The sequence below is a fragment of the Amphiura filiformis genome, chromosome 3 (assembly GCF_039555335.1).
Source record: "Amphiura filiformis chromosome 3, Afil_fr2py, whole genome shotgun sequence".
NCBI classification, from domain to species: domain Eukaryota; kingdom Metazoa; phylum Echinodermata; class Ophiuroidea; order Amphilepidida; family Amphiuridae; genus Amphiura; species Amphiura filiformis.
Window position 1 is genome coordinate 58,352,372 of NC_092630.1, and position 25,391 is coordinate 58,377,762.

The window sequence follows — 25,391 nt, forward strand, 5'->3', positions numbered from 1 at the left end:
AACCATAGATGAAGAGGTAAAATTGTAACCAAATTTATACATGTTGACTCAATGTCTAACCATGTGCAATGTATAAAGAAAATCGATTTTTGAAGTCTGCCACCACATCTTTGATTTTTATACACAAGGTCTCTTAAAATGTCTTATAACGATATAACACAGTTCCAGGCATGCGCATATATGCGATAAATGTATTCACTATTTGAACCAATCGGAGGCACATAGCAACAACAGGACAGTTCGCTTTGTAAGCCCTAGGCATTTCCTTTGTAAAAGGTACGATTTAATTTGTTTAAAATTTGGTATACTTATGATTAATATCTTTATTTGAATTGAAGTGTTTAAGAATGAGAATAATGTCGTACATCTATCTTCTCATATAACATGGGCGACATCATTATTTTTGGCGTAAAGCTGAAAACTAGCCAATTCATGCGTCTAAAGACTTTTAATACATCAGCATTGCATTATAGATTATATTACTCTTACGACCCATTATTCAAAATCGCGCACTGTGATTTGTTAAAACACGTCACGTGAGAGCCCATTATTCTGCAATATTGGGTCAAGCGCCGTAAAACATTCTACGCACAGCATTACGCTTGGTTACGCGTGCAATATTTCCGCGATACTCGCTATCACTTACGCGTACGCGCTCCACCTTGAAGTAAACAACTTAAAATATTTGTGCCAAAAAATGATATTTTCTCTTTAAATCGCACTATTTTCTGGTAATAGAATAGAAATAAAGGGTGCAGCATTAGCCTTTACACGCAAATAATGTGTCCTCGGCAGTAAAAACGTTTAAATAATGGGTTCGGCTGCGCCTCACTCATTATTTACGTTTTTAATGCCTCGGACACATTATTTGGATGTAAACATGGTAAAGGATAATACATTACCCTTTATTTCTTAATTAGAATTTAACATTACGTTGCATAATTATCTATGGTATTTTGAAGAAACTCCATCAAATTCAAACCCATGTGATATACCTCTATCTGAAATTTTTAAAATGTACAGGTTCTAAGAGAAATTTGTATTCAACATTATTGATATCAAGATTGTATATTTAAAGTGCTATCATGATGTAATATCAAGATGCATATTACATATGCACATTTCTGACATGTATTCATTCATATATTACATAATGTGCACTCATGATATAATATATACCATGCAATATGTACATTATATTTATGTATATTTAACCAAATCTGATGGACTAATTTTGTACCTACTTAAATCCTGGCGGTGTGGGTTCCCCTCTCTCTGAACTTAAGGCTGATAGATTAACGGCCTAATTATATGATGGGGGATGGGGTTCTGTGGCAGCACCAGGTCCAGTTGGAGGATAATTGGATGCACCACCAGAAGGGGGATAACCAGCTGTACCAGGTCCAGCAGGAGGAGTGCCAGAAGGGGGATACCCTGCAGAAGCTCCAACTCCCTGTGGTTGGGAAAGTATGTGTCTCTGAAAGAACAGCAGGAGTTTCACTGTGGTTGAACCAAATGATGACACAATCTTTTCTGGGGTCTCCATGATACATGCCAACTCCCAGCCTTTCTGACCCATCTGTGTGAGAACTTCATTCCAACCTGTTTTAGCATAGGTACCCCCAAATGATGCCTGTTGAGCAAATGAAAAATATACCATAATATGTCAACAGTAGAGACAGGCAAATTCGTCATAATGTAGAATAGTTTTATTTTGCTTGTTTTAAACATTATTTCAATAATTACATTAATGCAATAGTGCATGGCGCTATGGGTTTGGGATTTTATTTTCCTACATTAGTGGAACCAAATTTTTTAAGCATCCTCAACCTAATAGATGATAAGAATTTGATTGGTTCTATTTTTTTCTATGCCTCCTGTGGTTCCAATGAGGGGTCAAAGGTCACAGTCGGGCCAAAACTTAACTAGAGCGGTTACTGCACCATATAACTGAACCATGAGTATACCACTGTTACCTATTTGGGACATCAGGAGTGTCACCGCGGTCGGGAATAATTACATTCTGTCCTGTTTTCTCTTTCATTTGGCACCACCCGGGGTCATATCTTCTTAGCATTTCGATGTCTATGAAAAGGACCCAAAACAGGACTATTGAGCCGGGTCTTATGAGGAGTCTCACCCCCGGTGAGGAAAATATTTTATCATATTCTTTACTTTTTCACTTTCATTTGACACTACTCGGGGGTCATACCTTCTTGGCATTTTGAGATATGAAAGGGACCCAAAATATGAACATTGACCCGGGTCTTATGAATAGTGTCACCCCGGTTAGAAAATTATCTTTTTCTTATTTTTTGACTGTTTGTTCTTTCATTTGACACCACTCAGGGGGTCATAAGTAAGTAAGTAAGACCTAAAAAATTGTTTGATTGGTGTACCCCAGCCTAGCCTAAAATTAGGCCCGACCATAAAGAAGAAAAAAGTAAGTAAGTAAATAAGTAAGTAAGTAAGTAAGTAAGTAAGTAAGTAAGTAGTAAGTAAGTAAGCAAGCAAGCAAGCAAGCAAGTAAGTAAGTTAGTTAGAATAATAGAGTAAATAAGGTCAAATGGCCAATATCTCATGCACAGAATATTAAAATGTTCCTTGATTCATGTAGAGTAAGATGATAATTAACTCTCAATTGTTGTACATGAGCCTGATTTAATCATGTTGGGTCACGGGTTTTTTAGAGTATGAAAGCAAAAATTACTTGATTACGGACACATTACATGTTTGTTTTCAATGGATCTTATACTTACTAAGGGAGCTTAAACCAAAATACTTGATTGCTTTGCAAAAGAGGTTTTTTTAAGCAATGGATTTAGGACTTTTCAAAAGCAATCCATGGTCTTTTTACACTTTACTACAAGCCATCACACTAAAAGCCAAGCACTTGCAGTTGCCTAATTTTTTTAAATGGTATTAGACTAATCTAAAATAACAAAACCTACATCTTGTTATTTTCAATGAAATAACTGTCCCTGGTATCTACTATGAAACTGCACCTCCCACACCCCTACACACCACTAAGCATTACTACACTTACTGTTATTTTATGCATATATTCCACTACACAGCCTTGCCACACTGGTATGTTATCATTAAGTCTACTAGCTTCTTTCTCAAAGAACCAGATGGAATTATGTGCACCACGTACTGTTGTAAATCCAGCTGAAAGTTAATGGGAAAATAAAACATAGGCTATACGTTTGTTTAACTGCGTTTGGAAAATCTATATAGGGCTTCCCACAAAGAATAAAAGGTAGAATGTGGAGTTATTTTTTACCCTGGTCAATGAAAAACAACATGGGGGAAGAGAGAAAGTAAGAATATCACCTGCTTTCGAATCATTGTCTATTTTGACTGTTATATATACTTGTATTTATGTTATTTTTCTAATATGTTTGACTAAATACAAAAGCATATAGCTTGGACTGGTTAGGAAGGAGGAAAGATATATATCGAAGAAAAGGAAAAATGATGGTATGGAAAAGAACACAATAAGGGGTAAGTTTACCAAGTTTGCACAGGCATGTGAATTGTGAGTTTAGAGCACATCTCCACTACCCCAATATATAAATATTACTACAATGATTGATGGTAGAAGTGGAAAAGACATAATAAAGCATGACAGTATATATTTATTGGCAACTTGTGCAAAAGTAGCCTCAGAATTTATTTACAATGCTCTAATTAGAAAATTAGGACATTACTGAAGTACACCAAGGATACCAAATACAAAGTGAGTTGTTCATTGTTTGACCAAGGTATAGGATCACCGGTTGGTGGACAACGCAGAATGTAACTTAATTGGGGGTACGCAGAGCTGGGGGTACGTGTCTTCACACTTACCTTTTATCACTTGGGTCACATCAAAATTGATCTCCACAAGTTTCCAACCTTGGTTTAGGAATGTAGTGAATTGTCCTATTACATCTGTTTCCATTTTAGTGATTGGTGAGGGGAAAGTCTTCGTCTTGAATGTTACGGGAACATTGATAGCTTGGTACGCATATCTGGTAGGGTTGGGATGAAGGGGCATGTTGAAAAACAGGTCCACACCAGCAACTGTAATGGCAGACGAGGAGGGAAAAGTATCATGAGTGAGGTTAGGCAACTTTTAAGATTATTGGCAATGTGTGAGTAAAATAATGGATGATTCCAGGGGAAAAATTTTGTTACACCTTGCAAGAATCCATTTTGGATTCTGGCAATTCATTTTATGAGAGTTTTAGATCAAGAGGAAAATACCTCAAAGAGCTCTTGTGAAGCATAATTTAATGTAGCTACAGCACAATGAGGAGAACTGGAAAAGATCATGGAAGAGTAAAAAGTAAGAAGGAAAACCTAGCATTATGCATATCCAGGGAACAACACGCAATGACAGTCATAAATAGGGAAGTTTTGTAAGTCTTAATTTTGCAGGTCTGTTTTGCAGACCTGACTTAGTTTTGTAAGTCTTAGCTTTGCACATCTTAGGTCTTAGTTTTATACACACCTCTGGGAATCAAACCAGTGTGAGAGGCAAGTGCACATGAATCAATTGATGAATATTTTGAATTAAGGCCTCATTATGCTGCTTTAAAAAATGCAATGGGTAGTTCACGAATATATTTTAGAGAACTAGATTAAATTTATGAATCAATCTTACTTCCATTGCCTCCACCTAAGAATTTTTGTTGATTTTGCTCGGAACCTGTAGCTTCTATGCATATTAGCCTTCCATTTTGGGCAGCAATCTCCATAATCTGTACGTGTATTAGACAAAGATACAAACAATTGAATATATGAATACAAAGGCCACCTAAGTCCATACTTTGGCCAAATTGAGTTAAGCATGGGAAATTGTTGCTATACATAGGCCTGTCATATGTATGAAAGAACAACTCAAATTCATTCTCTGTGTCTATTTAAAAGCATGTGAAAAATAGCATGTATGAAAGAATCACCCAATTCCATGATTTGAGTCTTGTAACACATTGATTGAAATCCATTATGTATAAAAGTCCACTTGTAACACATTCATTGCTAGAGAGTGACTTTTGAACAAAAAATGGGTTTAATAAAGGAAAGTGTGTGGTTTATATTACATGGCAGAATGCTTATCAACATTATACATACCTGTGTGCTTTATTTTGTATTATCTTACTAGTGGTAATCTCATTCTAACATTGTTGTCTTTGTATATGATTCAAAAACCACCTATGTCCAAAATTTAAAATGAACCCCACGAAGTCCCTGAAATGCTAATCGTCATACCTAATACAGGTTAATCCACTCATTTGCACGTAAAACTTACCATATTGACCAGGTAAATCTAACTGAAGGAATTAAAATGATGCACAGGTTTTTCTCTCAAAATCACTTCCTATGGACTTAGGTGGCTTTTGTATTCATGTATTCAATTTTATATATTATTAAATATATATTATCAAATACATGATGTTATGAGTTTTGCTTATTACCAATTAAATCAAGTATATAACATGAATGATGTATATTAATGGCATATAGCACTAAGTGTTCTCCACTTAAATTTAATGTCTAACCATACCTTTTGCTGTATTTCTGTAGTATTATCTGCTAGTTCTTGAGTTGGTTCCCAATTAACAAATGTCTGAAACTCCAGGGAACTTTTCTCTATTTTCAGCTGCCATCGTTCATGTGTTGATCTGAAATTTACATAAAAATGCAAATTTATAATAATTATTGCTCTATTTCACTCAGACATTTCAGCAACAATATCCAATCTGGTATACCATTACAAACAGAGCTATGCGAGGCTCCCTGTACACTATTATGGTTGCCATGAATAACAACCCAATCTGATCTCCATATAGCTTCATTGGCATAGCAAGGAAGCAGATGCCCCACTCTCGGTTGAACATCCCCATGCTCATGATGCTACCTCTCCACCCTGTGATATTTAAGACAATTTTTGACTATATCCAATTTCACCCCTGAAATTATCCCCCCCCCCCAAAAAAAAAATACTCCAAACTGCTGGCTATGCCCCTGACGCATTACACATGTCATTAGTTCCTACTTACACATTGACAGGTCTTTGTAGAATAGCCTGGTAAGGCACAGCAACTGATGTAAACCCAGCTTGGCTCTGTACACCAGGTATCTTTTGAAACTGTTGCATCACAAAACCCTGCTCATAAGGCCGACTGATCTCCTGGTAGTACTGGTCAACATTGGTAGTTTTCATCGTGGTTGTGTTAAACCCCACTTTCACTGGGAAAGTCGAAAATAAAAAAATTATGAGTAGGCCTACTAGTATTTTGTCACAATACCCAGCAAACACAAAACGTTTTCGACATCATTCGCAAAAGGTTAAAAAGGTTGTCAGAAAACGTTTAAATGTCGGGTTATATAAAGGGTATATTAAGAGTATAAAACGTTTTCATAACCTTAAAAAACATTTTTGATAATCTACTGCTCAGCAAACAAAAAATGTTTTACAGAAAACGTTTAAATGTCGGGTTATATAAAGGGTATAAAATCGTTTTAATAACTTTCCAAAAACATTCTTGAAAACTTGATACAAAACATTCTAAACAGAATGTTATTTTGGGGTTGAAAAATATTTTGTGAAAAATGTTTGCCCAAAATATTTGCAATAACGTTTTAAAAACGTTTTCATGACCTTTATACAACCCGACATTTAAATGTTATTAAAAAAAACATTTTAAGAACATTTTTGTGTTTGCAGGGTTCAAATATTTTAACATAACGTTATTTAAGTATTGACAAAATATTTGGTAAAAATGTTTGCAAAAATAGTTTACAATAACATTTTTTGAAAACATTTAAAAAATATTGTTGTAGTGTGTTTTCATACAAAACGTTTTAAAATGTTATCATGACCTTTATACAACCCGACATTTTAATGTTATTAAAACGTTTTTACCTAAACCAAAAGCCAAAATATAACTTATTTAAAACGTTTTTAAAACGTTTTTGTGTTTGCTGGGTAGCCTAGCCTACCATCAAGGGGGTGACACTAAATTCACGGTTGTTCTATTAAGCACGCAACCCGAATGGCAAATCCGGCTGGTTTGCTAGTTAGAAAATGAGACCAGATTGTCGATCCGTGCATGATGCAGTCATGTCTACAGTAGAATTCATCTCGACCTTTGCAGGACTTAACCCCATTAAAAGCTATTAAACCAAAGATAACACTCATTGAAACAGCTCAACTGATTAATTCGGATCTTCTCTGGTTGTGCACAAGTGACTGTTTTCATGTGCGATATCGCAATAAAGCTGGTATTCACAAAAAAGCACGACATTGTCTGATTTCGTGAACAAAGCCACACATAACATTGTTTCCTTTCGTTTCCTTTATAATCGTATAAAGGAAACGAAAGGAAACAATGTTATGTGTGGCTTTGTTCACGAAATCAGACAATGCCGTGCTTTTTGTAAACCAGCATTCTTGAAAATGAGCAACATAATGATTTTTGACTTAACACGGTTTGGAAATAATTTCTTCATATTTTTGGTGTTATCTGTCGTTTACATGTCCTTCCTAAAACACAAAAGTACGACCCTCTCCAAACACCTAAATTAGCTAAAAATTTAGGACATGTTACAAAACTATATTGTCTAGAATTTTAGAAGAGTACTTTTAATATTGGCCGGTTATTTTTCACACAGCGACGTTAACTAGGCAATGTACTATTACCTATAACATTAACTAAAACACCAAAGTACGAATATTTCCAAACATCTAAATTAGCTAAAATTTAGGACATGTTAAAAACTATATTTTCTAGAACTTTAGAAGAGTACTTTTAATATTGGCCGGTTATTTTTCACACAGCGACGTTAACTAGTCATATCCCCATACTGTTAACGTAGGGCTATTTGTAAAGGTCACGCGTCAATGAGAAAGAGCACTGTGTATTGTGTATAGGAAAACGGACAGTAACTGCAGTATGGAAGAATAATTCATATTCGACCCCTGATTATTTTAATTAAGGTTGGCAAATAACGACGCCATTAGTTTTGCGAACTCTTCCTGTTCAAAGAGAGTATAGCGCGCTGGCAATTCATCAGGGCGCAAACGACCCGGTTTATGAAAATGGCGGACAGGTATTTCCCATCAGGCATCAGTGATATGTTTTTCAAAGAAAGTCTACTATATGGGAATGACTTTTTGCAATAAAAATGTCGAAATTAGGACTTGTTGTCAATAATACGATGCCTGACAGATGCAAGGTACGAAATCATCAAGTATATCTGAATTCACAAAAACCTTTGACATCTCACCTGACCTTCCATCATGGCGCCGTATTCGTCTGTGTGTTTGTAATTCATGTCTCACGTGAAAAAAACATCAATATTCACTGATCAGACAGAATATGTGACCGTACAGCACGAATGAGCCGTAAATGTCCTCAATTGTATTCTGAGTTACAGTGTAAAATGGGCATGAAGGTCGTATTCATAGGTACCTCAATTTGGTGCTACGTGTACCTCATTTAATGAGATACACGTAGCACCAAATTGAAATACCTATGAATATGACCTTCATGCCCATTTTACACTGTAACTCAGAATACAATTGAGGACATTTACGGCTCATTCGTGCTGTACGGTCACATATAACTTGGCTCCCAGCATGAAGTATTGATTTTATAAATAGGTAAAGAAATGCACAGTTGACTACGACTGTGTGATAGCCATGTACCAATATTTCCAAATATTGGAAAGGCTGACTGATGGTCACATGTTCACATATCACGTGTTAGGAAATCACATGGCAATATTTAAAGACTTAAGGGCTAGGGTATGAACGTTTGGACAGTATTTATTTTGGGACATTAGAGCACATCAGACATATCGAATTGCATTCTGAATATGAAGAATGTCATTCTGATATCAAATAATTTTGATTTTTTGAAATTCGCAATTTAATACACATTTTATGGCAAATCATTAAAAATTGATATTTTGATATTTAACAGTACTAGAAGTAAACTTTATAAATCTGATGATTTATACTTAAAGTGTATGTAGGTGGGATGAAAAGCCGACGATCAATTGAAAATTTTGACCTTTCGTATTGAAGATATGGATTTTTTTTCCCAAAACACCCCAAAAAATTAGGTCTTTTTGGGAAAAAATCCATATCTTCAATATGAAAGGTCAAAATTTTCAATTGACCGTCGGCTTTTCCTCCCTGCTACATACACTTTAAGAATATATCATTAGATTTATATAATTTACTTCGAGGACTGTTATATATCAAAATTTGAAAAATATCAAATTTTTATAATTTGTCATAAAATTTGTATTATATTGTGATTTTTTTAAATGAAAATTATTTGATATCAGAAAGACATGCTTCGTATTCAGAATGTAATTCGATAGGTCTGAGGTGCTCTCATGTCCCACAAAAAATACTGTCGAAACGCAATAAACGCTCATTTTGGATCCCTTAAGGCTTGCTTACACAGTTAACTTGTCATTCGTATTCTCGATTATTTATCTTTATTAATTAACATATCTTTTAAATGCTGATAAATCGGGGTTGCTACACTTGATCCGTTAGAATTCAATGTTAATATAAATATAATTCTACCACGCAGATGGGGTCACACATCAGAATGTTACAACACCAACTTGTGCTAGATTTCGGAGAGCTCTGTACTTCAAAGTCACGTAAATTGCAAATTTTATACACCTAGTACATATAATACCATACCATTTTTTTTAAATAACAAAATGGTATACGAAACACAGCGTCATCATCCCTATATCTTCGTGTCAAAAACTGCCGTGATAGTACGACGAATCCACTCGTTCTTCAACAGCTACGCATGGTGTGTTTGTTCGAGATAGCCGAGCGACTCAGGCTAAGCATATCACTTACACAATATGAGATACCGCAGCGTTTCCATTCATACATGTTTTTACGATCTGCACATGCTCAGTACCCCATATGATGTTGTCATTACAAGAAAATTCGACCCAGGTTTTGTTTTCAATACACTTACTGGAAATTAAATACACTCAGCTGCGATTGCTGTTTTCTTTAAACACATAGTTTACTGCATTTTCAACGATAATGATGTGATATATTCAACTGTTTGAGAAATATAATCATATGAAAAGAACAAGCCAAGTCCATTCAGCTCAGATCCACGCGCTATATAGAATATTAAAGCACAGGTCTATAATACAATGCACCATAGTGAGACATTATACAACTTTCTTTATCTGTGTCAATAATAGAATATTGATTTAAATGGAATTGAATACATCTCCTATATCAGAGTTTGTACTTTATCATTGAGCAATCTAGCGATCAGTTTCTAGCCAATCAGATAGGACTCCTTTTCTTGCGTTCGGTGAAATACCAATCGCCCGTCGCTCACCAACGGAGTATTAACACGTAATTCATTGCAGGGAAAACAATATTTATTTACAGGTCGTCGACACTGTGCAAAATACACTAGCTTATACCTATAATACAGAAAGGTGATTATACACACTCACCGCGGTGATTTGACATGCCCGGCGCATGGAGCCAGCCTCCATCTTCATAATATGATTTCCGCATAAGTCAGGGCGCAAATTTTAATAACAACACGCTATTTACATATCAATGCGCCTCGTACTAATTAAAGTTGCCACTTCCAGGAGTTCTTTTATGCTACCATGTAAGATCACATAAACTGCTGTTAGGCCTATTCAAAAATAAAAATAAAAATGAAGCTACCACTGGGCAGAAGTCTAAAAACAGCCAGTCAATTCGCTGTCGAAGTGACGTAATAATCGGATTAACTACAATTTTTGAATAGATCGCCCTGCACTGTATACAACGTTCACGCGGTACCTATGCATTGAACCAAGGAGGTTAGAGATAGGGGGACTGCTCTATAATCCGACGCTTCTATAATCCGAAGGTTCTTTAGTCCGAAGGTTCGCTAGTCCGAACATGTGTTCATAGCATTCGCTAGTCCGAATTTTAAAAGAGGTTCTTTAGTCCGAAAAAATTTAAAAAGTTCTTTATTCCGACGCTTCTTTATTTCGAAGGTTCTATAGTCCGAATTTTAAAAAAGGTTCCCTAATCCGAATATTAAAAGAGGTTCTTTAATCCGAATTTTAAAAACGGTTCTCTAGTCCGAATATGAAAATAGGATCTATAGTCCGAATTTTAAAAAGGGTTCTATAGTCCGAATATGGAAATAGGCTCTATAGTCCGAATTTTAAAAAAGCTTCTATAGTCCGAAATTACAAAACGGTTCTATAGTCCGAAACAGATACCGTGTTCTTTAGTCCGAATTGGTAAACGGGTTCTATAGTCCGAATTTTATTTTCATCATTTGTTTCAGTGTCAAATCATCAATTGTTAAATACATATCCGATGAAGTTCAACATGGTTGCTTTTTCTGGATATTTTCCGTAGCATACATTTACGTTTATCTTTATTCTGATGGTATTTTCATCATTTTTATCTGTTATTCATTCCGTATATACTAGTAAGAGACTCAACACTCTACGGTGTATTTGAGCTCTAGTTTGTTTACAGAATAGTATGATTTTATCTTGCGATTTGAAAGCGGTGTAAAATATCCTGGCTGGCTTTTATCAATGCTGCGAGCGGGTAACATGCATGCAATTGGCAGTGATGGCGGCTGGCCCTGGGATTGCTTTCGTAATAAAGAACCGTCGGATTAAAGAACCTTCGGACTAAAGAACCGTCGGAATAAAGAACCTTCGGACTATAGAGCTTCCACCAGAAATAAAAAGGAGCGGCAATAGATTACGTAATGCTTTGTTCCTTTGATGCCGATTTGATTTTCCGACAGGCTATTCATAAAAGTGGTACCATTATTTCGAACAAAGGGGTTCCGCCATTAAATTGGTCACTGATCCGGCATCAAATTCATAATCAACTTTTCAACATCAGAACATTGCAGGAAAATAACGAAAAAAACCTTTCTTATGATCTCATGAAAAACCTGCACAAAATCCCCATAGCAAAAGTGGCGGCGCTGTGCTTAATTAGCTAATGACGTCAGTCATTGACGACCACCATAGCAACAGATGACACACGGGATATTTAAACTCTTTTTTAAAACATGTGATGCATAACAAATGATCAAGGTATACTAGAGGAATAAAGGTATCCCCCGATTACAACGGATTAGTTATTGTTATGCGATTATGTTATTTGCCACGATCCAAAAAAGATAACTTCCATCATGGAAATAGTAGATGAGAAGGAATTACAACGAAATCGATCGCCTGTGACTAATCCCTCTATTGTTCATTACAAAGGAAGTGGAGTCAACAAATTCCCTTTTGAGGACACTCATATTGCCGCCATCAGCGTGATTTGGTAGCATAACTGGAAATTCATGGCGATAAATATTTGCAAACAAGCAAATTTTTAACCGGTTGTTGTGACCTTGGTTGATAAAGCGCACTTTTAAAGCGCACAAGTTTCTGCATTTTCAGATGCAGAGAAGTCAAAACAATACAAATATTGGGAAATTTTATCAAAATATGTTGTATTTTCGACTAAAGGCACTTTAAACAAAGTTTTACATTTTTAGGGATAATCGTATTTTCGCTGAACCCAAATTTAATTAAAATGTAATGGTATTAAACAAGTTGTTCCGATTGTTTCCGAAAAATGGGAACGGATTCTATCATAAAACAAACGGAAAATCAAATCTATCAATTTTTTAAAAATTCGCAATGTAATACACATTTTATGGCAAATTATTAAAAATGGATATTTTTGATATTTAACAGTACTCGAAGTAAACTTTATAAATCTGATGATTTATACTTAAAGTGTATATAGGTGGGATGAAAAGCCGACGATCAATTAAAAATTTTGACCTTTCGTATTGAAGATATGGATTTTTTTTCCCCAAAACACAAAAAAATTAGGTCTTTTGGGGAAAAAATCCATATCTTCAATATAAAAGGTCAAAACTTCCAATTGATCGTCGGCTTTTCCTCCCAGCTACATACACTTTAAAAATATATCATTAGATTTATAAAATTTACTTCGAGGACTGTTATATATCAAAAATGTGAAAAATATCACATTTTAATCATTTGTCATAAAATTTGTATTATATCGTGAATTTCAAAAATGAAAATTATTTGATATCAGAAAGACATTCTTCGTATTCAGAATGCAATTCGATATGTCCCACAAAAATACTGTCGAAACGCTCATTCCAGATCCCTTAATCACTACCAATTGTGAGAAATTTGCTCCAACTCAAGGTTATCTTAAGGGAAGGGGTATGAACGTTTGGACAGTATTTATTGTGGGACATTAGAGCACATCAGACCAGAGAAGATGAGAAAAGAGGAGATCGCTCGAACATATAATCCGATTACCCACAGTTAACCTCTATTCACTTTTCTTTGTTTGGGGTACTTAAAACACCACTTGAAACTTCCTTTGTGGTAATCTGTTCATCCGCCACACGCTCGTCTGATTTGGTAGTTCTCTCGAGTGGAGAAAATATTCCACACACGGAAGTACATCGTTATAGTCCCAATTTTGCAGTCAAATCATGCTTTTTTTTCTTTAAAAAAAACAATGCTAACCAGGGTGACCATGATTTTTAAACGAGTGAAAAAGCATTATATATATCGCAACTGCCATTAAAAAAAATCAAAAAATTGTGAAGTTATGGAAAGTCAAGCATAATTAATTTTCCAGTCAAATTAATATAAGGTCAAAGGAAAAGAAATTTAAATGATAACTATTTGAATATTTGCGGCAGTTTACGGAAACTTAAAACCAGTGTAATCAGTAATTCAAACTCGTGTCAGTTTCTCCATATACTCCCGTTTTGTGTCCAAACGTGTCCAAAAATGCTATTTGGATCCAAAATGCGAGTCTTTTTCACAGGGATCTCGGGTCAAACTTAGCAGCCAGTCATGCCAAACAATACAGAAATTATATTCGCGGTCAACTGACGTAACAAATTGATATCTGGGCATGCGTCGTTTAGAGCTAGACAGTCGTGACTCGCAAAGCCACTTATCGTATTAGTTGATCAATCGGATCAGATCATTGTTTCCATCAATAGGCGGATGCACACCGTAATTTATTTGATGTGGGCAGCGAGCGACCTCCTCTTTTATCATCTTCTCTGATCAGACATATCGAATTGCATTCTGAATACGAAGAATGTCATTCTGATATCAAGTAATTTTGATTTTTTGAAATTTGCAATGTAATACACATTTTATAGCAAATCATTAAAAATTGATATTTTTGATATTTAACAGTACTCGAAGTAAACTTTATAAATCTGATGATTTATACTTAATGTGTATGTAGGTGGGATGAAAAGCCGACGATCAATTGAAAATTTTGACCTTTCGCATTGAAGATATGGATTTTTTTCCCAAAACACAAAAAAAAAAATTAGGTCTTTTTTTTATAAAAGCTCTTTGGTCGATGTAATCTTCTTTATCACCCATCTGACTTTAAGCGCTTCATTTGAATAAATTGAATGCGATTGCTGATCGATTACACATCAGAATGTATTAAGGGTAGACGAGGTATTGTTGGTCTAAGCATCCTAAAAATCGATTTTCATTATCTAGATCTATATATTATTGAAAATTAATACCTTGATGTTTTGCAAAAGTTCATTCTACAAATCGTATACTTTGCAAACTTGCTTAATTTATTGTTGTTAATGAATTATGTACGTTTTACAAAAGTGTTGTTGTTTCAGCCCTCTTTACAACGTAACTCAAGAACCGCAGTACCTATTAAAGTATATCTGTGATATTTTAATTCTTCTATACGCTCGCTATGAATTGAGCAATCCAGTTTTTGCCAAAGTTCACTACCATTCGTAAGATGCTGTGAACTACCAAATCACAACAGTTTAAAATAATTAATAACCAAGCTTAATTTATTTCTGCAACCATAACGGGACGCAAAAATTTTATAACCCATAGCAACACATAAGAAAGGGTTAGGGTTAGGGTAAGTGTTAGGATTAGAGTTAGGGTTTAATACAATTTTGCGTCCCGTTATGGTTGCAGAAAAAAATTACGTGTCCGACAAGGCCCGCAGAGCTGGTATAGTAATTGTTCGCGGGCAACTCAACCCATAATCTCAATCTCATAATAATACCCTGCTATGACAATAGCTGCACTAGGTTAATCGTATAATCTCCTTATGTGGTTAGCATGGCTGGGCCAGGAAATCCACAAGGTCAGCCAATGTAAGTACATGTATTCGGTACATGTGCCATATCTTTTACAATTGGTGATAAATTTCTGGTTTGTTTTATTTCAAAACGCAACAGTCGATATTCTAAAGCTTGGTCCAAATCCAAGAACCAACTCTAGTAATTTATGTGGTTTCAAATTATATCGGCTGTTGCCTTTTTGATAGAAATGGTGTTTGTTGATGTGCACTTTCCCATTAGATCATAACATGCTGTTGTACATCCAAGGTCAAAGGTCTTTTAATTCATATTTGGCGTTGTTCTGGGACTGATCACAGTCAAACGTACAAGAACACTGAAAGCTTATCCTGCCTGTGCTGGTTTTACCCTAACCGTACTAAACAACACAAAACCACAGTTCACAAAGCATAGGCACGGGCAGGTATCCCACGTGATGCGATTGCGTCATCATGCGAATAGTCATATGGTCGGGCAAGCTACACCTCCGTGGCAAGCAGGCGGCGGATGACATGATCGAGCCGGCAACTCGTGAAACCGCCCGGCCGTATGGCATTTTCCATATACTCGGTTAGTTTTGTGGGGTTCATTATCGAACCCCAACGGCTTTAGCTTGTATTTATATTATTTATCAACATAGGCCTATTTGTTTGTGATATTTCAAGCGTTTTAAAATTTCAAAATAATCCCATTCAATTACACGGTTGACGATGAAAATTTACTGAATTTAGGGACTGCACGTCATACACCACCTGGTGGCAAGGTAGGCCCGTGCACGTGTCTGACACAATCCTTTTGTTTAAATTGTTTTCCTTCAACTTCCCGTTTCTGGTCGAAGGGAAAATGCCTACATTTCAACATTTCAAGATAATTAAAAGGGCATTTCGTGATCCACAGCCTCATCCCCCCCACTTTTCTCCAAAAAAATTGAGATTTTTATATCACTGGAAACCTCTGGCTGCATAATGTTTATGTACAAAATATTTCTTGCAGATTAGTTCGTTTAGCAAAGATATCGTGAAATTTGAATTTCGTTCTGGTGCACCAGAACGAAATTACAACGCATTGTCTATGGAGCAGTATAATACACATAATCATGCATAACGAACGCAAAATCGGAATCAGCTGAAATTTTGGGAATAGGTTTTTTTCGTGGATATCTAATGAAAAATTACATAAATAGAAGACTAATAGAGGATGCTAGGATCACGAAATACTCCTTTAATACGATATCATTATATTGTATTGAATCATGTTTCTGTGCATGACAAATTTAGATAGGGAAGTTTTATTTTGCCCAGGTCAAGGTTACTATCGTTATGTTACACTGATGTTATTGTTCTGGTTTATTTGTCTCTTTGTTTGACCATTTTTCTTTTCATTAGCTTCAAATTTCTGTTCAAATGGGGAAATCCCGAGATAGTCCTTGCATTTCGTTTCAGTATGAAGAGTATTAAATATAAGCTTTCACGAGGTGAAAGATGGATTTTTAAATTTCACGAGCCTGTAAAAATCTATCATTTACCAGGTTATTATATTTCTTCCATTACGAACTTAAGAAAGTGAATGGTTGTTTTATATCCGCAACCATTATGTATCCCCAGTCATACGTGATTCAAGTAGGCCTAACATTTATTTACAGTAGGCCTACGTAGGCCTAATAACAATTCCAAAACACACATCCCTTACACACATTCCTTTCACAATTATTATCAAATAAATATACTCAGAATACCTCATATCTAAAAAAAAGGCTTTTAAACTGCGTTGCAATGGTACTTTCCATTTTATGTTTTTCAAGATGAAGGACGCCGGCCATCTTGGATTTTTAGAGGTCAGAGTGATCCCAAAACTATACAAAAATCATTCCAGTGCGGGTTAGTAATGCCAGCATTAGTGGGAAATGACAACTCATTTGTTCTTTTACTTAAGCTAGTGCCAGATATATTACATTTTATGTTTTTCAAGATGGCGGAGAGTGGCTGGATTTACAGGTCAGGATGATCTCAAAACTCTACCAAAACCATTCCAGTTGATTGGGAATGCCAGCATTAGTAGGAAATGACACTTTTAGCTCATCTATTTAATTTTATGTTTTTGGTGGTGTTCTTTTTTTTTTTAAATGGGGGGCGGCGGCCATTTTGAATATTGCGCCATAGCAAGAGTTCCCATCCTTTTCAGAAATGTACATAGTAGTTAATTTTTCTCAAAATTTGTTCCGGTTGTCAAATCCATCAAAAAAAAGGTAGGAATAAAATGGTTACGGATTCCAAGAAAATTATCCTACTATGCCAGAGAAGCCGCAGTGCGTATTCGTATGCTAACTGTATAGTAGTGTTAAGCCATCTTAATTTAAGAGTTCGTCTCAAAGCCCTCGCGCGCATTAGTATAATCGGCCACTTTTTGCGCGTTATTCCCGCTGCATTGGTAAATAACAGTTTCTTCCGATGTTTTATTTTTTCCAAATCTACCACACAAAAATATCACGTCTGACATTATCAGGTTTCAAAATAACAGTTGCTGATTACAGGCGAATGCAGCCGATTCAACCCAAATAAATTTTGGGGCAGGTTTGGGCCAACCAGGAAAATTGTACAGAATTTTAGCTTCTCGCCAGACGGAAGTACAAACACCATGAACATGACAAACCGGCCGGAATACTGACTTTGATGTTATCTCTCGTTTCTAATTTCCATTGTAAAGTTTACATGTACTATCCTGCTGAACTTACCTTGTGTTGAAAGTTGTGCCTGCACATCAACCAAACAATATTGAATTTGAGGACCTGGGTACGGTACATCGTCGTGTGGAAGGGCAATTTCAGCTTCACCTGCCTGATTACTTGAAGAGGCTCCCATCTTACTTAGCTTATTGATTGCTTATGATCAATGGTTAAACAGACTGACAAATAGATGTGTGAATCAGTTGAAAACAAACTTATCTCTGTAGTTCAAAGCCCCCGCACAGCGGCATCATCCCTATATTCTGTCGGTCGGCATGACGTCACTTGCGATGGATCGCTTCTTCCCATTGGTTGCTTTTGCCGATATTTGGCTGTTCCATTTCGCCCCCTCGGACACGAAGGTGACTATAATTGCACTCAATAGGGGAAATAAAAAAACATGCCATAAAATAATACATGTTGATGAAACAATTCCAAAAGTTCGATTTCTTATCAGGGATATCAACTTTAAATAATTACCAAAGACAAGTATTTTCTGTGCAAGGAAAATTGACTTGAACCGAAAGGCCAATAAATAACCAATAGGGATTTCGCGAGGGTGTCCCTTTTGACAGACGTGAGAAGTGGGAAAGTGCAGTAGATGGAACAGTCCCGACTGAGAGACTCTTCTGGTCGAGTGCTTCGTGTCAGAAATTACCATGATAGTAGGGCGAATCCACTAGTTCTTCAACACCCACGCATGGCGTTTTGTTCCGCCGTGTTTAATAGTTTCAAGATAGGCCGAGCGATTCAGGCTAAGCACTTCACCTGTATGGTAAAAAAGACTCATTTTTACGATCTGCCTAAGCTAATTACGCATCTTCAACGTTACGAAGTAAAGAAAAATCGATTTTTGTCAGTTTTGGATTTCAAAACGCAGACTGGAAGTTCAAAGCGCAGTCAGGAACTTACCATATTCTATCAATACATATATTCAACTGCAAGTCAAGCAATAGGTTTTTACAAATACCAAAAATGACGCGATATATTCAAGGGTTTGGGATACTCATATATTAAATATCAAAAGAATATGCACCACCGCATGTAGTCTTTTTTCATTATAGGAATAAATACCAGAAATGATTTCAAGTGGCTGTCATCTCAATTTGCAACGATGCCGTCCTTTAGGAATGTACCCTGATTGTCACTGAGTGTTCTATTTTATACAGACATTGAGACACACGACGTTCAACAATAGGATTTAACCTGGATATTTTGAAAGTTAATAGTCCTAAATTTACCTACCTGTAATGAACTACAGAACTCATTCACCATATGTTCACGAGTCAATGGAAAAATTGCAAAAATACAAAGGAAATTATTCATGTTTCTTCTCATGAAAACTCATGAACCAAGTATCCATGGAAACCTTTCAAAATATTGTATACATAATTCCCGAGATATAAATCATTTCCTGTTGACAACAATTATTGTCATATACTTAAAGAATTGAACTTTTGTTCACAACATATAAAATTGCTCACCTGAGTTTTCGGTTGTTCACTACAACCTTCGTCGTCAAATCGATCAACGAACTGGATCATGCTGCACTCATAGAAATTGTTGGTTGGCATTACTCAGTAAGTTGATGTAAGTCGTTGCGTCAACTTTCCGAGTAATGCCAACGCGTACAATTTTGAGTAACGCTGACTCGATATCATTATGTTGGTCGCACTCATTTGCACTTACTTTATTGACTTGTTACAACTCAGAAAATGAAACTAGGTTAGCATAATTTTCTAGAGGTGTGCTATAGTATACAAAATTGTGCACTGATTACAAAAATAAATATTTGAATACTGCTATTGTGCAGCAAAAATGTTCCAATTATGTGAATTAAGTAACAAAGTACCAAATTCTTGAATTCAGAAGTTGGCATTACTTAAAAAGTTGACGCAACGACTTACATCAACTTTTTAAGTAATGCCAACAAAGTTGATTAGTCGACGGAACTTTGTGAGCGCTTTTAGCATTTTTAATTTCGGATAACTAAAATGAATTTTGTTTTGGCAACTTTTACACTATTTTTGAGTTTTCCAAACTTACTCCTTTTGAATTGCGCCAACAAGGCGAACAAGTCATTTCTATGAGTGTGCTGACGAAGGTTGTAGTGTAAACAACCGAAAATTTCAGGTGATAAACTTTTTGTGGTGTTCAATTCTTCATGTATTTGATTACCAACACAGATGAACTTTAATGATAACAATCATTGTCAATATTATTTGTCAATGGATTGCAGTGAAATTCAGATTTTGCCTGTTCTGGGCCGTAGTCCGTTTAATTTTCTGTAGAAAATTTTCGACATGGAAACAATTGGAAAACAATCATTGCGATTACACGCAACGTATACACACATACGTCCAGAACTCCTTTTACCATGTACTTTCGCGTTTTAATAATAGTACCTTTCCACAGCTTACCCGGTAATGGGACCGTATTGGGTTTAGTACCGTTTGCACATTGGACACATGTTGGAAGACTTAAGGCCCAATACATTTGCCCGAACCGACCCATTATTGAGCCTTTAACAGCCCCGTACAACTTGAAACGACCCTGTAAACAGCTATATTGGACCAATTGTTGGGCTAATGTAAATCTTTGTTCTTTATCTTTAGTAACATTAGTAACCGTACCAACTACCAAACATCAAAAAACCTCAATTCACAATACATCTTCAAGCGCAGGTATCCCACGTGATGCGAACAGTCATATATGCACTGTAAAAAATAACTATAAATTTACAGGTAAAAAAAATACAGTTTACGTCGTTCTTTAACAATTCCGGTAAAATAAAGGGAAAATCACATTTAACCATTATTTAAATTAATATCAAACAATGTGGTCCGTCTTTTAACAGCAAAGGCAAGAACCTATTTTGATTTGAAAGTAAGATTCCGTATTTTACCGTAATAAAACAATATCTTTTTAACTGTTAAAGCTGGTGAACTGGCTTACATTAGGTTTAGACACTGCTTATTTTGCTCCGAGTCTGTTGTCTTGTTTGCTACCTAGTTCAATTTGAACTTGCCTTCAGTGGTTAGTTGAATTTGTTTTAAACTACAGCATGTAGTTTTCGTTGTTTGCTTTTATATTTTGTTGTCTGTCCCTGAAGAAGAGCAGTTTATCTGCTCGAAACGTCGTGGTGTTTTTTTTGTCTGTTTGGTTTTGTTTGTCTGCTACGTGCACAGTGATTTTCATCACCTACAGTATACTTTTCTACTGTTTTCCTGACTTATGTGGCCTCTGGAATTGACCATTTTTGGCCATCGAACTTTGCTTGTTTTTGTGCCTACATTGTTAAAAACGGTTCATTGCATTGATTTAACGGTGCAATGGTATTTAGGGTTACTGTTTTTACTGGTAATTTACTGGCAGCAGGGATTCCGGTATTTTACCATAAAAAACAATATATTTATTACAGTGTGGGCACGGAAACTTGACTGGCTAAGGTAGAATCCCGTGGTAAAGTATGGCCGTGCGTGTGTCTGGCACCCGAAAAGTCCCTGGTTCAAAACCACACCAAAGACAAAAATTTGTTTCTTCTTGTTCTTTCTTCCTTCCTTCCTTCCTTCCTTCTTTTCTTCCCTCTCGTCAAAATAGACCTGTGGCGTTAGGGTTTAACACGCAAGTACCGATTAAATGCATCACCTTGCATTTTATGTTGAGTACAAAATTGATTAAAAACAAGTTGAATTCAAAAGCTTTTTTTTCTAGTCCAGTAAAACAGTCGCTGTGACACGTTTCGAAGTCTATCAGACTCCTTTTACCATGTTTACACTATTGCTGTTGTGACGATCTTCTGTTTACCACTGAAGCTGCTTGCTCGACAACGTGGTTGCCACAAGAAGATCGTCAAAACATGACTAAGATTGTATTGCCCTTCGTCTCTGTTCATGCTGGTGTTTTGATTCCGGAGCTCTATTGCCTGTTTGTATCCACTATGTGTACCCATCTGCCTCTTTGCCTACTACCTGAGCTTCTTTCCTGTCTATCATTCTCCTGTACGTGGTCTGTTATAGCCGATTTATTGACATTAGATAGTGATGCATTTCTAACCACTCGTGTCCGCACATTCGCCTCTGCCTTAACTGATTCCGCCCTGTGTTATATAGGCCTATATTTGAAATATTATTATAATAATATTGATTTGATTTAAAATCATTTTGAAGCAACCATTGTGGAGCGTCGATTTTGCCCGGGGAAGTCACTCTTACACAAAAGTGCTACCCACCCGCGTCCGACCACCTCGGACATGCACCCTTAATAGCGAATTTTCACATAACCAAATTGCACCTGCAAAATCCTACCCTAAATGGCGTAGCACATGCAAAATCCATATCCTACATGGCGTCTACTGAGAAATATCAAATTTATGCCCTAAGTGGCGTAAACAGGAAAATGAGCTAATTTGATATCCAGTTGTCTTTTTGATGTTGCAGACATATAGATACTAAAGAAAACATGCACAAAGGTAACAAGAATCAATTAAGAAGTGGTGATTTTTATCAAATTAGTGCAAACTCACTCAAACAATAATATTACTAACCCTAAACGTCTAATGATTTGGCCGAAAAAGGACCCCTAAATGGCGATTACTTCAGAAAAATTACGAACTATAGCGCAGCGTAGGCTAGCTGCACGCACTCGTGGAGGCAGTCTAAAAGCATGCTCACTCACACACAGAGAGGTCCGTTACCAGGCGAATTGTCAGTAGCCTTAGTCGGATGTCCTTCGGCTCATTATATATGCGTCTCAAAACTATTAAACAGGTCGGAACAATATGGCCATGCGTGGCTGTGGATTCAACCTACCATGGCGATTTCTGCCATGAAGATATCGGGGTGATAACACTGTGCCCCGGGCGATAAGAACTTAAGAAATAAATCCTTCATATCATCTAACTTTTGGGTTCCTTTACTTTTGGTAATTAATTTTGAACATATATACTGTCGTTTTATCTTTTCTGTTTCTACAGCTCTATTGTTCAGAAACGAAAACGCAAGGGATTAAGTGAGTTGGTGTGTAATTTGACTTCATTGTTACGTTTGGCGCATCATGCTTCTCATTTCAAGAGGTAATAATGGGTGCTGTCAATCACACTTATGTCTGTCAATAAAGGTTGGATAAGTCAATTATACAACACTGGTGCTTCAAGTGGGCAATCTTACTTAGGCCTGTCTCTCATTTACCTAGGCAGGATAGGCCTACATCAGGTCCGAACACAAATTTGATGTCATTCTGGTCTAATGTGACATTTAAAAAAGACCCTCCCTCTTCTCCTCTCGCTTTCTTCTCTTTCTAGTCTGTCTGTCTCTCCGCCTTCCTAACTCTCACCTGTGTCATCTTTTGAATTACGTAGATATCTGAATTTTATTGGATGTTGTATTTCCTTTACCCTTCTCCCCCTCTCACTGTTTTAGCAGTATGCCTATGATCAACGTGGAAAAAATAAAATAAACGGAATAAACTCCTCCCTGCTCTACTCGCTCTCCTCTCTTCTCCTCTCCTCCCCTCTACTCTCCAACCGGTCTCCTCGTCTCATCATCCCCACTCTCTCATTTCCCCTACTTCGCAATTTGCAATCTTTACAGCCTGGTCAGTGAATGACAAATAATGTACTATTTATACATTTAAAATAGATTTGAGTCTGGCAATTTTGCCTGAAGCAATTATCAGATTACCAATTCCAACGAAAGAAATCCAATTAGTTTCACTTCAACGCACTTCTTTGGTGTTGCAAGTTTTAAGGTGTATTTGGGACGAAAATAATTCCCCGTTTCATCTCTACATAATCATATGACCGATTTTTGCGCGATTGCAGGAACAAGTATACGTAATTCTTGGCAACACTGATTAGTGTATATTTCTACGCTGGGCTATTTTCATGAGCCACTCCCGCCTAGGCGGAAGTACCTATACACCCAACGCAAGTCAATTGAAGCCGTACAATTTATCGCGAATTTACGACCGTAAAATTTAGACATTTCTTTTGTCTAGATTAGCATCAACCCTCTCAATTCACTTTTTCATGTCAGAAATTAACATAACTCCCTAAACTGAACAGAAGTTATCTTTCTTATCAAGAAAATAAAGACAATACCATTGTAACATTTATTAGTTAACATTTATTACTTTTGGTAATTAATTTTGAATATTAATTAATACATAATATATTCCAGACCTTAATAAAATATACATTCAAGACTTAAATATTAGCATATCTACAATTACCACTTAAAGGGGAACTTTGTGATCCATAACCTCATCCCCAAATTACTCTAGAAAGTTTTTAAAACCACCAGTAGATGTTTTTATACCGTCAGACACCTGGGACTACATCATATGCATAAGTTTAATACAGCTTCAGTCGTTACGATACTTGTCCGAAATTACAGCAACTGAAATTTTGGAATGAAGCTTTTTTTATGAAAATCTATTGAACCATACCATAGAGTGAATGCTAAAATTATGAAATGCCCCTTTAAAGGGGCATTTCGTGATCCACAGCCTCATCCCCAACTTTTCTCAAAAAAGTTGAGATTTTATATCACTGGAAACCTCTGGCTACATAATGTTTATATACAAAATATTTCTTGCAGATTAATTCGTTTTGCAAAGATATCGTGCAATTTGAATTTCGTTCTGGTGCACCAGAACGAAATTACAACGCAATGTATATGGAGCAGTGTAATAGACATAATCATGCATAACTCGCAAACGCAAAATCAGAATCAACTGAAATTTTGGGAATATGCTTTTTTCGTGGAAATGTACTGAAAAATTTCATAAAAAGATGATGCTAGGATCACGAAATCCTCCTTTAAGTGTATCTGCATTATTTAATTTGAACAAATATTTTGGTTTTAATGTTAAATTTTTCCAAAAATATTTGTTCAATAATGGGAACCAAATAAGAAACTGTCAACTAAAACATGCTCTGAAGTCTTTAACCATGTAAATGTGTTGGATATTTTCATACCGTAAAACCCCGTCTACAAGCATATATAGTGTTTTTTACGAAAGCTAAATTAATTCGATGCAAGCGTTAATATACCAATATAATAGATTGGTCTTAAAATAATACTTGTTTGTATATGCTTAGATCCGTAATTTATTTGTTCAAATTCCATAATGGAGCCTGGATTAATGTAGCTTTCATCAGAGGCACTTTATATGCTTATAGACAGGGTTTTACGGTATCATGCTTACCCAGAAAACACAAGAGTGTTTTTAAAGCGTAAAAGTGTTTTGGTCAAAACAATTTAATAACATTTAAATCTCGGGTTATATAAAGGTCATGAAAATGATTTTAAAACGTTTATATAAAAAACAGTACAATATATTTTTTTTAATGTTGTCAAAATGTTATTGCAAAATATTTTTGGTAAACTTTTTTCAAAATATTTTGTCAACACTTATATAACATTATGTGAGAATATTTGAAGCAAGTTTTCAAACATGTTTTT

At 35.9% G+C, this 25,391-nt stretch overlaps 1 protein-coding gene across 1 annotated transcript; it reads right to left on the bottom strand.

Moving 5' to 3' along the window:
• Positions 1-139: 139 nt before the first annotated feature.
• Positions 140-18,210, bottom strand: LOC140148823 (uncharacterized). The gene is made up of 7 exons (XM_072170898.1): positions 17,935-18,210; positions 6,051-6,240; positions 5,555-5,672; positions 4,652-4,748; positions 3,853-4,068; positions 3,047-3,171; positions 140-1,633 (listed from the first exon to the last, which is right to left on the bottom strand). The coding sequence occupies exons 1-7, from the start codon at positions 18,059-18,061 to the stop codon at positions 1,304-1,306; spliced, it is 1,203 nt and encodes a 400-aa protein (XP_072026999.1). The 5' UTR covers positions 18,062-18,210; the 3' UTR covers positions 140-1,303.
• Positions 18,211-25,391: the final 7,181 nt, after the last annotated feature.

Excerpts from the sequence above, each read along its gene's own strand:
- LOC140148823 (XM_072170898.1), bottom strand. The coding sequence starts at position 18,061 with ATGGGAGCCTCTTCAAGTAATCAGGCAGGTGAAGCTGAAATTGCCCTT. Across the intron at positions 3,172-3,852 it reads TGTGACCCAAGTGATAAAAG|CTGGATTTACAACAGTACGT; the intron begins GTAAGTGTGAAG and ends ATTAACTTTCAG. Across the intron at positions 1,634-3,046 it reads AATATATGCATAAAATAACA|GCATCATTTGGGGGTACCTA; the intron begins GTAAGTGTAGTA and ends TTTGCTCAACAG.